The 16,834-nt window shown below is 37.8% G+C and overlaps 1 protein-coding gene across 5 annotated transcripts in view; it reads right to left on the minus strand.

The window, feature by feature from the left end:
* Positions 1–14,363, minus strand: part of SH3TC1 (SH3 domain and tetratricopeptide repeats 1) — a 32,951-nt gene extending 18,588 nt beyond the window's left edge. For 3 of the 5 annotated variants that reach the window (XR_003992357.1, XM_030492898.1, XM_030492897.1), the window contains exons 1-5: positions 14,289–14,363; positions 8,110–8,355; positions 5,498–5,572; positions 3,160–3,287; positions 441–546 (exon numbers count right to left, since the gene is read on the minus strand). Coding sequence is in view for 4 of the 5 variants with exons in the window: in XM_030492898.1 (XP_030348758.1) it covers positions 441–546; positions 3,160–3,287; positions 5,498–5,572; positions 8,110–8,317 (517 nt within the window). In the remaining variant the exon portion in view is untranslated. Of the gene's footprint in view, positions 1–440; positions 547–3,159; positions 3,288–5,497; positions 5,787–8,109; positions 8,356–14,288 lie in introns of those variants that run through there. The other 2 variants (XM_030492899.1, XM_030492900.1) reach the window with 2 other exon arrangements.
* Between the last annotated feature and the right edge of the window lie 2,471 nt (positions 14,364–16,834).

A 16,834-nucleotide genomic window follows, 5' to 3' on the forward strand; every position in this document is an offset into this window, starting at 1 on the left:
TGGCAGTGATCAAGGCCAGGTTGGACAGAGCCTTGGACCACGTGGTTTAGTGTGTGGTGTCCCTGCCCATGGCAGGGGGGTTGGAACTAGATGATCTTAAGGTCCTTTCCAACCCTTACGATTCTATGATTCTATGACTCTATGCTTAGAAAGCAGACATGATCTGATTCTGGAGTATTTAACTGAGACAAGACATCTGCCACGAACAGATGTCTTCTGTTATGCACTCTGGGACAAAGACAGGTTCTCCTGGAGGTTTAAGTGTCTCTCCAGACCTATCACTAGTACCCAGTTCAAGAACATTACTTAATGATATTAGGAGTTAATACAAAGAATCTCAAAATCCTGTTCAACATATTCCCAGTCACCCAGAAATTGTGTGCAGAGGAACAAAAGAAAAAAAAGAAATATTGAACTGCTGTATGGTGAAACAGCTTTACCCAGTGAGTGGTAGGTGAGAAACTTCCATATTTCTTCAAAAGTTTTAAATGTCACCACTATTAGATCTTGATCACTATGAATAGATAGCAGTCTGGCAGACAGCTCCTAAAAAATCAAAACAAATACAAACACAAAACCAATATTTTAATTACAATTATAGTAGACATGAGCACAATTCTTCACTAAGTAACACGTTAAAATGCTGTGTATTAAGGAAGATAAAATAATCATCCCGGGTTTTACCTGTATGATATATCTGTTCTTTAACACTTACATACTACATACAGTAAGCCAAGTTTTAATCTGGCTTTTTCCATACCAATTGTACCAACAGTTCCAGTGACGTTAATTTACACAGAAATTAAGACCTCAGGACTGACCATGCTGAGTGAGACTAAAGGCCTGTCTGGTTCAGACATGTCTATACATAGTGGCTGGTATTCTCCGATTAGAGTGTGAAAGTTGGGCAAGCATCTGCTGGTGCGTGCAAGAATGCTCTCCAAGCACAGAGCAATTTACAGCTTGGGAACTGCCTTTTCCAGTGGGTGTCAATATTAAATAGCAGAAAAGGTTTCTTTTGTTTGTTGGTTTGGGCTTTTTTTTTTTTTATTTCAAATTTATGTAGGTCATTTGAGCTACTGTAAAGTTTTAGGATCCACAACATCCTGCTATGGGTTAGCTGCAGAGCTCTCTTCACATTTGAGAATGTGAGGCACCTTTAAACCTGCTCCCTGGTAGCTTGAGTCTTGTTCCAGAGGAGACATTGGTTAGTCATTCCCTAGTTTGCTTTTCCCGTGGTTAAGACAATTAAATGTAGTGGAGTATTCTTTTTTTGCAGGTGGGGGGCTGTTTTGTGGGTTTCAGGGGTTTTTTGTTGGTTGGTTGTCTTTTAAAAGATAAGATCTTTTTCTCCTCATTTTTACTGGTTTGTATTGCTAGAAAGAATAGCATTAAACTGTGCATTTAAGAAAGATAAGCAATGATTGTTGTAAATGATTGATTTTATGAGGAATTTCAGAAATGCTAAAAGGGAGAACTACATAAACCTTCAAATAAGTGAAAGAAATATACATTTGAATGGATTCTAGCCAAAAAGCTGCAATACATAGTCTGGTTGCACTTCAATTAGTAGCTTAAAAACAGGGGTCTCCAGTGATGCTGGCTACTGTCTTTCAGGGAAATACAAAGAACTGTGGCAATTTATGAGAAGTATATGAAACAGTTATGAAACAGTATATGAAACAGAATAAATCAGATGTGAAGCTAACAGTTGTAATGCTACTCTATATTTTCCAGTACAGTATCCTTGCTCCCATCACATCAAAATTGAAAATGCATCTTAAAACAATTTAAGGATTGATCAAGAAACTAATTCTAACTTTGAAGGGGGGAAGAAGAGGAAGAATCATCACTCAAACATTTTCTGTAATCTGAGCAAGATGAAGCTGATCCACTGTTTTTATGACTTAAGTGATGATTTTAAGAGATCTCAATGCTGTTTAACTTCCACATTTTCAATTCACACAACATGAACAGATTAAAACAGAAATTCCTTTTTGAAAACAAAAGTCCAATTTAAGCCTCTTCAACATGCATGCATCATCACCGCTTTGATCTTCTGCGTGCCCCCTTCTACACTTGGTTAAATATTAACGAGAGCCTGAAATCTATTAATAAATTGCCAACACATGCTAAAATATCTCAGCCTCAAGGGCTTTATGCACTGCTGAATATCGAAACATCATTCTAAGGAAACTTATCCTTATAAATCTTGCTTCCTTCAAAGCCCTTTTGCCAGCCTGTTTCTAATAAGACCACAAATCTAGTCTATTTGTATGCTGTTTTTCCTTCTCCTCCTGATCCCTTCTCCCCTTCTCCACCTTCCCCTAAGTGTAAGCCAGAGCAGAGCAGCAGGAGTACAGACTGTTTTCACAGCCACAAAATCAGCAGGTTGGTGATAGAGTTCACAACACACGAAAGGAAGATCTTGTAGAAACACATGCATCCAAGACAGTCAAATTCATGACTAATTAAGATTTCAGTGTTTGACTTCCTAGTGAAGGAGGCTGGAACTCATGGCTCAGACAAAAAAGGAACACCAAATGTCAAATAGTGTCATCCTGCTTTTTCATCAAGAGGGAAGAGGAGACTTTAAATTGTATTTGTAATGAACCTCATTGGTTGTAGAGGATGGGTTTCCTGTATGCAAACAAAATAAAGACAGTAATAAAAATTGGTCAGTGCTCTTATGTGCTATCTAAAGCTATGGCCAACTAGCCCTAGGAAGTCAAATATTTATGCTATTCGCCTTCAGACTTCCTCTTTGGTTTAGCAGCAGGCTTCCCAGGCAGCTTGCACGCCAAATGACTCCAAGTGACTGGAAACTGAAGTGAAGAGTCAATGAGGGCAATTATAAAAAATAAATCAGAAAACCATTATTTCCTTTCATGTAAATAAAAGCAGAACATTTTTTAAATAAAACCCTTCAATGTCTTATTTAGCTGGGTTTATTTTACATCAATTTGGTGTTCAAGTCTTTTTCAATGGTTCAGTATTTCTAGTGTCTCTAGATAGTTTTGGGCCATGGGAAACTGGTCACTGAAATTCAAGCATACAACACGTAGATGGAAATGGGAACCAGATATCTCACAGATATCTGGTAGTAGCACAGGATGTATTCTCTGAATAAATGGAACAATTCCCAAGCAATTGACTTACACTGAAAACTGCCATCACCTCCCTGCTGTCATTTTCAAGAAGACGGAGTTGCCTTCTGAGCTGTCTCTGGAGTCTGGGATCAGGACATCCACTCTTTCGTCTTACCATCATTAGCTTCAAGGAGATATCTGGAGAAGGATATCCATTTACAGCACTACAAGTTTTGTGAATCAGCTTTGGAGAACAAGAAAATCCCTCAAAATTATACAATCCACATTAAGAATGAATTTTTTTTCAGCTTCAGAAACAGACTTACTGCTTTTTCTTTTTTATTATCCAGCAGAGATAGTAGCCTAGCATGAAACAAGATTTTTTTTCAGTTGTATAATAAAGGATACAGCTATACAAAAGGAGGACGACATGAAAGTCTGTAAAAATTTTGAGAGACAACTGATACACTTGGGTTGGAGAAGAGAGAAGAGGGAAAAAACAAGCAGATTGGTAACTTCTCAGTTTTAGACAGCTCTATGGACATCGAGAACATGCCCAGATTTCCATGTATACTGTGCATATTTTAAAACCCATGGCAAACAGATACTGGAATTGCAAAAATAACTTACCAAAAATATACAGATAATTCAGCATGTTACAACAACTTTTTATGCTAATCTCCAATTCATGGTTATCCAACATGTCACCCCCGCTACTTCAGAAGGCTTCTATAAGTTGAATATTTTGAAAAGGTGTTTCTCAGATAAGCTGGTTGAGGAGTACCAGCATATATAAATGGTCTAGCTAAAAGCTCACTTACATGATTTTTCTAGCACATCTGAAAGAAGCTAGATACCTGTTCTCAAATCTTGACATCTGTTTATGAGAAGCTTTTACTACAGCTAAGGGAACAGTTTCCGCTAGCTTCTCTCAGATAAAGAGGTTCTTTAATAAAGCTGCTTTCATTCTGCATGTCTTAATTTAACTCAATAACAGTAAATCATATTCATGTTTTCAGATATCCGGATGGGCACATATAAGCAAATAAGCCACTCAGGAAGCACTCCAATTGCAAGTGTGTAAATAGGTCATGCTTCCAGCAATAAGTGAGATTGTTAAACATCCTAAATTATTCCACCTACTATTAGTTTCACCTTTTAATCAGGTGAAATAGGTATTTTTCACATGCTAGTCTAATATGCTGCATCTTAATCTGTTTTCAGGGGGCTTCCTACATATGTCTCCAGGAGTTTTACAATGACTTGTGCTTAAATTACTCATTACTTTAAGCTAAAGAAGGGTTGCTCAGAAATATAAAGCAGTGTTAGAAGACCTCTCTGTTTAAGCAGCGGTCATATAGTCAATTGGTAGTACTAAGAACACAAACTAGTCTTTGAATTTTACTCAGATCGCTGTTAATGGTATTGTCAACCTTTTCATTTTATGTAAAGCCATAAAAGACACTGGCACAAGACTATTACTTAAAACTTTAAATTTTGGCTTTACATAATCAAATTAAGCCCAAGTTAAATTGTGTTTCTACAGGTAAACATTTAAGTCTTATATAAAGTTAATATTACTGAAATAATAATTACAGTGATTTAGAACTGAAATATGGCTGCTTCTGCCAAAAGCACTATTAATAGTGTCTTATGGAAGTCAAACATGGTCCAAAACCCCATCACACCTACAGTAATCTTCCTGTCCGCTTCTGTGAGCTCTGATCCATACCACCACTTAAGAACAAAATTGTTTAGAGTGAGACAAACAGGTACATAAGCACAAATAATTTAACTATGAATAACCATATGCTTGGGGCAGACTGTCTACTGCTGATGTGACTTCTCAGGTCAAGCCAGAAAGCAGAGCACATCCCAGTGCTGGTTTTTGATGGTTATTTCTCTTCCTCCACAAGAAAGGAAATGTGAGTAGACCCTAAATTCACAGAGCAGGCCATGAGGCCTCCAGAAGTGAAGGCTACTGTATCTACTTACTGAAGAACTGCACTCAATTGCAACTTCATTGAAAATACAGTGTTAAGGGAAAAAAAAAAAAAAAAAAAAAAAAAAAGAAACCTTCAAAAGGCCACAAACTTAAAAATGAGGTATTTGAAGAACTGAAACTCATATGTAAAATCAGTGATAAACTTTGCCTTTTTTTTTTTTTCTTGGCCATTACAATATAGTCCATAAACAGTTTCTGGCTTTTATAGCAGTTCTTCTCTCTTCTTATGAGAAATTTTCAACAGATCTTATGTAGAAGTTGGACACTTCACAGCTCCTTGAAGTATATTATAAAGTTTACAGGATTGAAGACTGCAAGTGTTGACACAGTTGTCTCAAAAAGAGAGTAAGCAATGAGAGGAGCATATTATTTATAAGATATGGTGGGGAAAAAAATGCCTTACCAGTTGGAAAATTCTCTGCTTGACTGGGAAGAATCCTTGAACTGACATTCATGCACTTTTCACTTTGAGAACACTCTATTATGATAAATCAAAGGAATAGGTAAGTGCATTTTCTAAGGCCATATAAGTCACATGCACACCAAAAAAACCCCAAAGCAACAAAAAGCCCAACCACAAAACACCCCATGCTTTCAAAGCATTTGATACATTGGATAATTGCTAAAAGAAAATGACTGTATTTTTTGCTTTCCTGCTATATAATTCCTCAATCCCACAAAAAGTATTTGCAGATCATTTCTCTCCTACTGGAGAGGAAGCTAAATCTTGATGTCATCATTTTGATGTGAATCTTCAAGGACATGGAGAACTTGTGGAAAGATATCCTCTCAGGAAGCTGAAGTCTCATTTGGGAGGGAGCAAAGGTCAGACTTCATTTTCTCCTCCCTCATACCTAGAGTAAGAAGTGCCCTCCACTGACAATTTATACCACTGAGGCTTCAATTATACAAGTGCCTTGTACCAGTTCATAGAGAAAAATAATCCTTCTCTATTTGTTACAAGCTTAATACTTGGGAGGGGGTAATGTAAAAACAAGTGATCTGAAGTTTTAGAAAAACAACACAAAAGAAGTATATTTTATGTTGACAGTAATCTGCTTTTTGTTTTTCAGCCCATATTTCTTTCAGTCCTTTTGGAAATTCTACATTTTCATGCTGAAGAAACATGCACTCCAACCAATTCCATTTTCTCAAGGTTCCTTGGAAAAAAAACCAAACAAAACAAACAAACAGTGACAACAAGGCTTGATATTTCCAAGAAATGAAAAATTGTCTGAGGCAATTTTCATGTATCCAAAGACATTTGCCTCTGCAGCTTTTAAGAACAAAACTTGGAAATTACCATGTCCTACTACAAGTCTTCTTCATCTTCCCTTGAGTGCATCTATTGATGTTACATGAACAGTCACGCAGATGAATAAGGATACATAGACACAGAATTCTCCTACTTCAGAAAAAAAGCAGTAAGCAGTAAAAACATCATCTTTAAGGCCAATTATTAACATATACTAGAATTAGAAACTGAGTTCCCAAGCACTTTGGTATTTTTTGGGTTTTGGGTGAGTGTTTGACAGGGGTGTTGGGGTTTTTTTATTTGATTCTTTTTTTTAGACTCTGATATTTGTTTTTAAGCAGAAATTTGATAGTAAGCTCACTGAAGTGCAGGCTGTCTGTACTTAAGGAACATTATAAATTTGTTCTCCGCAGCTTCTGAGACCCTATGTAGTTATAATTCTGCTTCTCATTTTAGTCAGAAGTACAAAGAGAGCAATTGTCAAAACTTAAACAACATGTTATCAATCACTTTGATCATCATTTAACAGTTGATAAGGACAATCGAGTAGCATATGTTTTTGCTATGTGACCTTGACATTACTATTATTTCAGATATGGACTTTCCTTGAAAGGTATTTATCAAGATAAATAACCAGCAGGTTATATTTTATTTAAAACTAAACCCAATTTTATTACTTTTAGAAGAAAGAAAAAACCATGAGCAAGCATTTTATTACTTGTGGGAGTTTGTTTAAAAATAATAGTTTGCTATTAAATTTGAGCAAAAGCGTAACAGTCACTATAAATACATTTTAAACACTGAGACTGTTTTGAGTGCTACAATTAGATTCAAAGACTTAACATGAACTCCATGCCCCATTCCTAATTAATTGAATGACTTGCATACTTCTTGGCAAGCTAAAGAGAAACTCTATACTGCTGTGGGATGCTTGTGCCCGGTACACTTTGATGTCAGCAGAGTTGCAGTTAGAAAGACAGCAGAAAGACATTGTCTAAGCCATAGGACATATAATTTAAAATAAAATTTACAAGAAATCTAGAGAAGGACTTTTTACAAGGGCATGTAGTGACAGGAAAATGGGGAATGGCTTTAAACTGAAAGAGGGGAGATTTAGGCTGGACATTAGGAAGAAGTTCTTCACTATGAAGGTAGTAAGACACTGGAACAGGTTGCCCCAAGAAGTTATGGGTGCCCCATTCCCTGGCAGTGTTCAAGGCTAGGCTGGATGGGGCTTTGAGCGACCTGGTCTCGTGGAAAGTGTCCCTGCCCATGACAGGGGGTTGGAACTAATGAGCTTTAAGGTCCCTTCCCACCTGAACTAGTCTAAGATTCTATGATCTTTAGATGAAGGGGGGGGAGGAAAAGAAAAAGAAGAAAACGAGAAAAGGAGAACCACACAGTCTAACTCAACTTTGCTTCTGAATCTTAAAGATTATAGCAAAAAGTGCTAGACATAGAAATTATTTCAGTATTCTGGCTCTTGGTTCCGATAACTTAATCTCATCCTAAGAGATGACTCATTTGTTTGCCCAAAGCCTATATTCAATATAGGTCATTAAATAGTCCAACCTATGCAGCATTGTGACGGAGGAAATACAGCTGTTTGTTTTGTTGCATTTAAAAAAATTATTCTCAGCTGAAAAACACATGACAGTTTTCTGCTTGTGCACAGTGAGCAATGTGTGAAGAACACAGTAATTTAAATGCAAAGAAAAGTCAAGAGCAGAGTGACCAGAATATATCAATCAAGGTCTTACCCATTTGTTCTTGCAATGTGTCCATCCTGACTCCATCACTGACAGTGCTGATGGCATCATTGACCTCCACATATTTCCAGTCAGACCTGCACCTTCCCTGCTCGATTTCTTTCATCTCCAAGTTCCCATCTTGCTTTCCTTTTAGACCAGGAATGATGGCATTAGTGCTGAGCATGGACGTGCTGCCTGCTGCCGCCAAACTCTCCATAATTTGCAATTCCTCACAGTGATGCCATTATCAACAATCTGAGGGAAAAAAAAATATAGACAATATATTTTTTAAAAAAATCAGAATACATGCACATATTCAGGAGCTGTCCTCTCCTGCAGGAGTTATTTTTAGTTGTAATATACATAAAGTATTTGCTTTATAGTTCTTTCAGAGGAATTATAACACCTAAATTCATCCTCAAATAAGCTTCTGCAATTAGGTGGCATCACTGTTTCAGCAACAAACCAACAGATTTGACTAACGGCACAGTCCAAGGCCTGAAGTGAAGTGTACTTGTGCCCACTGCTAATTATTCATCGTTGGCCAGCTTTATTGCAGAGCCTCCAAGGGATGGCATCATTCACATTAACAGAGGCAATGCAGGGGAAAAACATCATTTTCTAAGGGTGACAAGAATGGAATGGATACTGTGTTCTTAATTCAAACAAGCAGGAAGGTTTTTATAAATCCAGCTGAAGAATGAACCCTCTGCAGGAACCCATAGTGCAGGAAGGCTGTCATACATGGATCCAAAGATTTCTTTGCAGTAAAGCAGAAGAGTGATCCACTGAAGCTAGAGGTAAAGTCTGGCAGCAAGACTGTTACTGGCATGAACATCAGGAAAAAGGAATAGAAATGGAAGTAGGGCACAAGTAATTGCAAGCTTCACTGCCCCCTCTACAGTCACTGACGTGAGACATCCTGCAATCCCATTTTTTGGGCACAAACTACTTCAGCTTCAGAAAATGTGCAGCCAGACCATCAGCCAATGCATCCAGAAAGGACATGACTCATGTAGCCAGCACATGCCTCACTGCTATTTAGACTCTTTTCCTCAGTGGGCTTTCACATGCCTCTTTAATTGATTTCCTAAAGCCACTGGATAGATTGTTTCAGTTCCGTCACTTGGACTTAATCCAAATTCCTCTGTGTTTACTCCAGCCATACTCATTAATGAGCTACATTATGAGTATACAAACTTGTAGTCTTTGTGATATTTCCTTTGTTTGCTTTCCAACAGAAATTGGTTAAAACTGAAGGTTTTGATGGAAGATTACTTCTGCTCTACCAAAACCTCAGACTAGTGCTTAGTCACCTAGTAACCCCTTACAATCCCATACCTTACAATACCCATGCCTTCAGATGGGTCAGCAAATTTCACCCTCATCTGATGACCACGCAATGGGGTATCCCAAAGCACGATATTCTGGCTTGCTTCTTCACATACATGCCTTCCAACACTTTTTGCCCTCCAAGCTTCATGTCATAGATCCCTAAACCTGAGCAAACTGAGTGCCAATGTGAACAGCACAACAGCTCCTGCTTGTCTGCCATGGTAGACAGGCACCCAAGATAAGGCACTGATGTGTCTGTGCAACTTTCATACTGGTCTGCAGTTATCGAAACCTTTATCCCATTGAGCACATGAATAAACAGTAAACTAAATATAGACAGAAGCATGTTATGCAATTATAAAAAAAATTAATGAGGTATACTTCCAGGCAGTATGACCAACTCAGAGAATTAAACCATAACCATATCTACCACAAGCATGTAAGTTAACGAAGTATGAAGAAATGTGGGCTGGATGTTGTTTTAATGATTTCATTGTCCCATTTTGCCATTTATTCAAACATGCCTATCGGAGTAGTGAGGCCAATTTTGGAAAGATTCTTTGTGGTGTAGCATCACAGTTTTCCATATAAAGTTACGAGTATAAATTCATATATACACCTATGAAACACAGATAGTAACTCAAACACAAGTAATTTTGATGCCTTTTCTCTGAAATCTTATGCTAGCATTTCCACTAACGTATTTAATTAACATCGTAGTTCTGATTTCGCATCTCAGTTTCTCTTACTAACTTCCCTGAAAAACTGTCTATCAGACTTAGTGACCTAGTTATAAATGATTAAATATACAGGCCTAGAATAGAACAAACTCTGCTAGGGATATGCTTTTCCATTTATATAGCTGAATTTTTCCTTAGAGTAGTGACAGTAGCCAAGACCATTATTTTCGGTACTGTACCAGGATTATACGTAATGCACTGTAATTTTCACCCTTAAGAACTAAACACACTTCTGCATGTATTTTGTAAATACTGCTAACTCCTGGTGATGAAGATGTAAATATTGTGAAATTAAGGTAATTTAATTCCAAAGGTGAGGGTTTAAATTACATTGTTCTATGAACCACAGCCAGTTGTTATTTTTAGATTAGGAATACCCTTAATGCCAGAAGTGAAATTCAGTGTTCAGAATACAAATTTTTTCCATCAGCCTCTATCTACAAGTAAAAATATCATTCTGAACAAAATTCAGGAAAACAAATATACTGTGGCTTGAACTCTTAGAATTTAGTTGAATTGGAGAAGAGATATCATTTCCATATCTTCTGCATCAGTGCATACTGGCAAGCATAACATATATACAGGGCTGTGAATGAACCTGTAAAGGCTGGTGCTGCAAGAGCAAGTAGGGCATCTGAACAAATCAAAATGGATATGATCTGTTTAAGAAGATTCAGTTATAGTATCCCAGAGCCTATTCCAAGAGAAAAAAAAAACAGAATAAGTGAAAGAAAATCAAAACTGGAATGTTCCTATCATTATTTCCTCTTGGCTCTTCCAAGATACACAGAATGAAAATTAAGACCTCAAAAACATTAAGTCATGCTCTCCTTTACAGATTCCTTTCCCATCTTTAATGTTTGCCTTAACTATTGAACGTCAACCCACATGGCTCTGCATAAGCACAGAGAAGAAGATAGTAAACTTCCCTGTAGCTAGGCACTTAGTCTACCTAGGTGGTTTTGAATATTTATTTAGCATCTAAATGTGTCTTAAGGGATACAAATTGGGTACCAAGTGACAAAGATTTCGTAGAACTTTGCATCACATCTCCATCTTTTTACTATTCACCATTGACTATCATAAAGTACTCCAAGGAGCAAAATCGTAACAGACAAGCAATGCTATAGTATAATCACCATATTTATTATGCTCATGCTGTCTCATTATTAAACCATTCCAGTACAAATTAAAACAGATTCAGAGGCATAAAACCAGAGGAAAAAAAACCACCAAACCACCAAAAAAAAACCAACCTCAAAAAAACCCCACAAACACATTCATCCACTATAAAACAGATTTAGAGAATATTAAATTTCAGTGCTTTAGTCACTGTCATCATTAGAGATTTTACATAAACCTATAAAGCTAACTTACCATTATACTTACTAGCAACTGGTCATATGTTAATAGGAAGAAATACAAGATGAAGGAATAGATCAAAGGTCTAACACTCACCTTGTAAAGTAAGCTTGTCTTCTGTAAATATACATTGTAAGAACTAGTAATGTGCACTGGCAAAGCATTGTACTTAGAATTTAGACAAATGATTTTCTCATGCTCCTTGAGGCTTGACCAAGAAATCTTTATTTGGTGCATGATGTTGGCCATAAAACTTAATGATCTTTCCATTTTCTAAACCAGGAACCAACATCTATTGAAAAGCTATGCAGGCAAGAGGTGGCACTCAGCACTAATTGAGGGGAGCCTCACTCTCTACAGCAGACACTCGAAGTGGGGATGCAGAGTGAGAGAGGAGAGGCAGATGCTGGACAGCTCAACAACTGCTACAGGAGTGCTACTGTGTTAACCCTTCCCTGTGGTCTGAGCTCCCTGGACATGCTGCGCTGCACAGAGCCATTGGCAGCATCTGTCCAGGCTTGCAAGGCTCAGAAGGTCACGCCACCTTCCCCTTGCCTTCTCACAGAGCACAGTAGGCTAGAACTGTCTGTATTCCACAGCTGTTGAACATGAGGTGGAAATAAGACACTTCTTTCCTACTGGAAGTTAAATAGAACAATAATGTTATCATAGTTTTCCCTCTGTGGCTATTTCCTTTTCATTGAGTGCTTCTATCTCTGTTTTCAAAATACAGCTGAAGAGAAGAAAAAACGTATAGCTTAACATTTTCCATTTCCCTAACTATGCAGGATGAAGTTGCTTTCCACGCCCTGGCCTTTTGTTGCTGTTTTAGGGGCAGCTTTTGAAGACAGGAATGCTTTCTCTCCCACCAACTCCTTTCCACTTAAAGGGGGTTGAAGAAAGTTATTAACATCTACTGAACAGGTTCTGCCTCTCTCTTTAAAGAGTGTATTCCTAAGTATGAGAATAGGACCCAACATATAAAAATACTTGAACTAGTTGCCTAAAACCTGCATGCAATACAATAATTCTCTTTCACTCATCTTCCCTTTAGAAGACTTGGGACAACTTATTAATGACTAACTTCAAGTTACCAGTGGCAACTACAGTTATTCTAGCTTTACAGAGATGGAAATCAAGACAAAGATTATTTATGGTCATACAGGAGTGCTATAGAAGTGCTGGACAAATAGAAAGAATTCAAAGGTGAATGTAAAGTTGAATTAATTTACCCCATACCTATTGGAAACCTGGATGGTACAAGGTTACTGCCACTGCTCCTCTCTGCATCAATTCCTATCTCATCCAAAGAAAATGAGCACCAGCTACTGTTTGTTTCTCCCCTCATCTCACCTTAGCCCCTGGCAGAGCAGAGCAATGCTCCTAAATGTAAAGTCTCCAGACTCTTCCAACCACTGCTGCTGTACCCGAGACAACAGATCTCTTGTGGCCCCCAAATTTTTACTTTTCTCATGTGGTGCGTTGTGTTCCTCCAGGGCTCCAAATCAGGCAAGACAGCCAGTGAAGCCTGCATTGCCTTTATTTAAAGGACATTTGGCTGGGTGCACACCCTTGATCCTCTGCTCTGCTTCATCTCCTGTACATCCCACATGTCATACAATAGCTTAGTCTTGCAACTATGCTGCCATAAACTAATCTAGGTCATTATACCAAACTGATGCTTGAGTAGTTATTTTATTACTCCTTCTCACAAATTCCAACTCACATTTGCTTCACGTCTCCTGTATTAGGCTACAAACATCTTACAGCCAAGATTATAAGCTTTGTCCTCAGACAAAGTAAACCACAGCCTTGCTCTCTATGAAGTTCAGTCACAGGCATGAATTAAAAGAATTCCATACTGTGTACTGTATAGGCAGCATTGAACACTTTCCTGCAGTGCTGCTATGCATTACACAAAAGTAAAGCAAATCTGTGATCAGGGTAAACAGACTTAGGAATGTGAGTACTCTCCAAAAGGGAAGATTGACTTCTTTATCACTGAAGTAACTTCAGGTTAGTTAGCAATTCTTTGTGAACTGTGTTGCAAGCAGTATCATTGTTCACAGTCAGGCTACAAACAAAAAAGCCCTAACAAGCTTCAGAGATACAACAGATTCCTTTAAAAGTTTTAACATTCTCTTATGATTAATTTTATTCATATCTCTTTAGCATACTTTCCACTTACCATCCAGCTCTGAAAGCATCACAAGCCAAATATTTCCAAGTTTAGATACAGAAAATTGTAGGCTAAAATCCACAATTTCATAGTTGATTAAATATCAGCATAATCTCTAGGGGTGCTTCGGGGGGAAAAAAAAAAAAAAATAAAAATCAGATGACTCTTAGAAAACTATAAAAGGCATCTGTGAATCTCAATACTTCATTTTGAGTGCTAGATTTGACAGAGTTTGGCCTGTGGCAGCTAGCGCAGAAGAATGAAGTAGGAGGAATGCTTTTGTTACTGAACAGCAGCTCAGCTCACACAACACTACTTAGAAGAGGGAACACAGGAGCAGTACAGGAACTCCCAGCAGGTTCTTGTAATCATGACAGATCACATTTACACATATTTTCCAGTCATTTCGTTACAGGCACACGAAACTATTGACCACTACTGAAGTTACCCCTGTTTAATTGGCTGCAATTCTAACATGTTAACAATAAACCTACAGTCAAATACCAGACCACGAGTACCTAAAACAGAGCAAGAGACAAGCATGCAGATATAGAGTACAGGATTTCTCCTACCTTTTCCAAGTCTGATTCACTATAACATGCTGGTAAAGAGCAGACAGATCTGTGCCTTCCTCAACTCTGCTCACAACTGACTCCAGCACAGCTCTTCCTGTTTGACCTTCTTATCTTTCCTGTTGATTGCACAGCCTGGCTTGGATGTGGCAAGTACAAAAAGTTTTCTATTAACCAATACTGTTAATTCAAAAACTTCAGTATTTTTAAAAAGAAACATTCATGAGCATGGAGTTGAGCTACTAAAGTTCATTACGCAAAGTAGAAACAGATCAAGTGTGCTGGAAGGTTTGTTCACACACTCTTGCTTTTCAAAGCAATAATTCATGTTGGCATTTTGCATTAGTGGCTAAAAGGCTCTACGGGACACATCCAGACCATTGTGTTAAGTGAGCATTGTTCAGACAAGGTAACAAATAGTCCTTCAGATAGAGTACCAGGCTTTGTCGCCCGTTTGCTTTTGATCACAGAATTAGGTTTCTTGCTATCACTCTGGCTACAAAAAGCTGTTTGACTTGCTTCTTTGATGAAGAACTGTTTGACAGTGAATTCACTCTGATATGCTTGGGTTTAAATTGCAGACCTGTAGAGTTTTGCAGATCTATCATGCACTATGCAACATTTAATGTCAGTTTGGGGAGTTCAGCAAGTCTATTGTGGAGTACCTGCAAAGCATATCTTCTGTGCTACAAGAGTTTATCACTAATCCAGATGCTGTATCCTAAGTGATCCAGAAAGGCAAGGATGAGAGAAACTGAAAATAATCCAGCCTATTTCAAATCTGCTTGCTTTTTGTCCTCCACACCTTGAGATGTTTCCATATTCTCTTCCTCCCTAGCATACTATTAAGTTCACATGAAGTTAGTCACAGTTATGCTACTCTTATAGGTGAGCACAAAGTAGCCTACACACCATCGGTCTGGGCTGCATTGCAGCAGGCACTACATGAGAACAGAACAAGCATACATTGTCCCCCCCAAAGATGGTACATTGTTATCACAGACATCTCCAGTCAGCAGCATCACAGTGTTTGAGGTATCAGGCCATTGACCACATGTGGTGGGTGTGTTGTCCTGAGACACATCAGAGAGAACCTATGCAACCAGGCAGCACCTGGAGAATGTGATTTGAGGTGATGGGTTGTCCCATGCAGCATGCTGCCCTCCTACAGCTCTTTCCAGAGGGAACAGAAAAAAACCCCTGACCTTTCAGATGCCTTAGTTATGACCCCTGCTAAACTATTTCAAGGAACATGCACTTAAAAATTGGCTTTAGACTTTATAAACTTGGTATTAATTACAAGTCATGCTCTTATTTATCTTACTTCATCCTGTCACACCATGTTAATATGAATTATAAATGCTACTTCACACTGATCGACCAATCTGTTCCTGCAGTATGCTTGGGAACTCTCCATCTTTCCAGAAATTATGAAATTGGAAGGTATTCAAGTAATTGTATAAATCACAACTAACCAATCATCCCAATTAATTTGATGTTGCACTATAGTGCAGTATACAAAGCATGCCACTTCAGGTTTCATTAATTTATGTTGTAGCTATGCCAACAGCATGAAGTAACATATTTCTGTTACCATTTTAAGGATTTTCTATGAGTTTCAAGAATGTCTAAGTCTTTAAATCACATTTTATTTGTATATTTAAGGATAATCTTTAGTTACATTTTACAACCTTAGTTCTTCTCTGGTATTCCTATCACCTCTTATGTGTACTCAAGCTAGTTTTGCAAAAAATCAATATCATCTAACCCTCTATTTTTCCTAATGAATACCAATCTTCTATTCTCTATTTCTATGGCCCAATCATTGTAGAATCTACCACTGATTAGTGTGTCCCTAAAATCTAAAAAAAAAAAAAAAAAAAAAAAAACCAAAAAAAACCCAATTTTTATTATAGAGAAATTAAATTAGGGGAGGTGCAACTCACTTAAGGAAACTAATAACAAAATAGCAACAACTGAACTCCTAACTTCCCTTTCAATACCTGCTCAGAATCATAGAATCGTTTGGGTTGGAAGGGACCTTCAAAGGTCATCTAGTCCTGCAATGATCAGGGACATCTTCAACTACATCAGGAATCTTTAGTTTCCTCTGATTTTGCACCAAAGCATACTTAATCATGCCATGCAAGGTACTCCAATTCTTGGGGGTATATACTGATATGTGGTTTAAGTGGAAACAAGGAAAACAAACTTTTCAGCTTCAGGGTAATGACATCAAATGTTGGCCCTGGACTTCCTGTTGTTTTAATAAAACAGTACCAACCTGCATTACAGAAACTGAAGATGTGAACAGCTGCTCTCATGAAATAACTCCAGAGACCAATATATTGTAGCAAACAGGAAAAACACAAAGGTAGCACAACGTGGTTTCCGTATTGGTAATCTCATCCCTTATACCACATTTTATTCACTAGAAATTGTGCTACCTATTCAGGTTTCCTTATGCTAAAAAAATAGGCTCAAGAATAGGCAGTCTTTAACTATGAAAATTACATGAAGACTTGTTGGCCTTGTTTATATTGGGT

This window comes from Strigops habroptila, chromosome 7, assembly GCF_004027225.2.
Source record: "Strigops habroptila isolate Jane chromosome 7, bStrHab1.2.pri, whole genome shotgun sequence".
Taxonomy (NCBI): Eukaryota; Metazoa; Chordata; class Aves; order Psittaciformes; family Psittacidae; genus Strigops; species Strigops habroptila.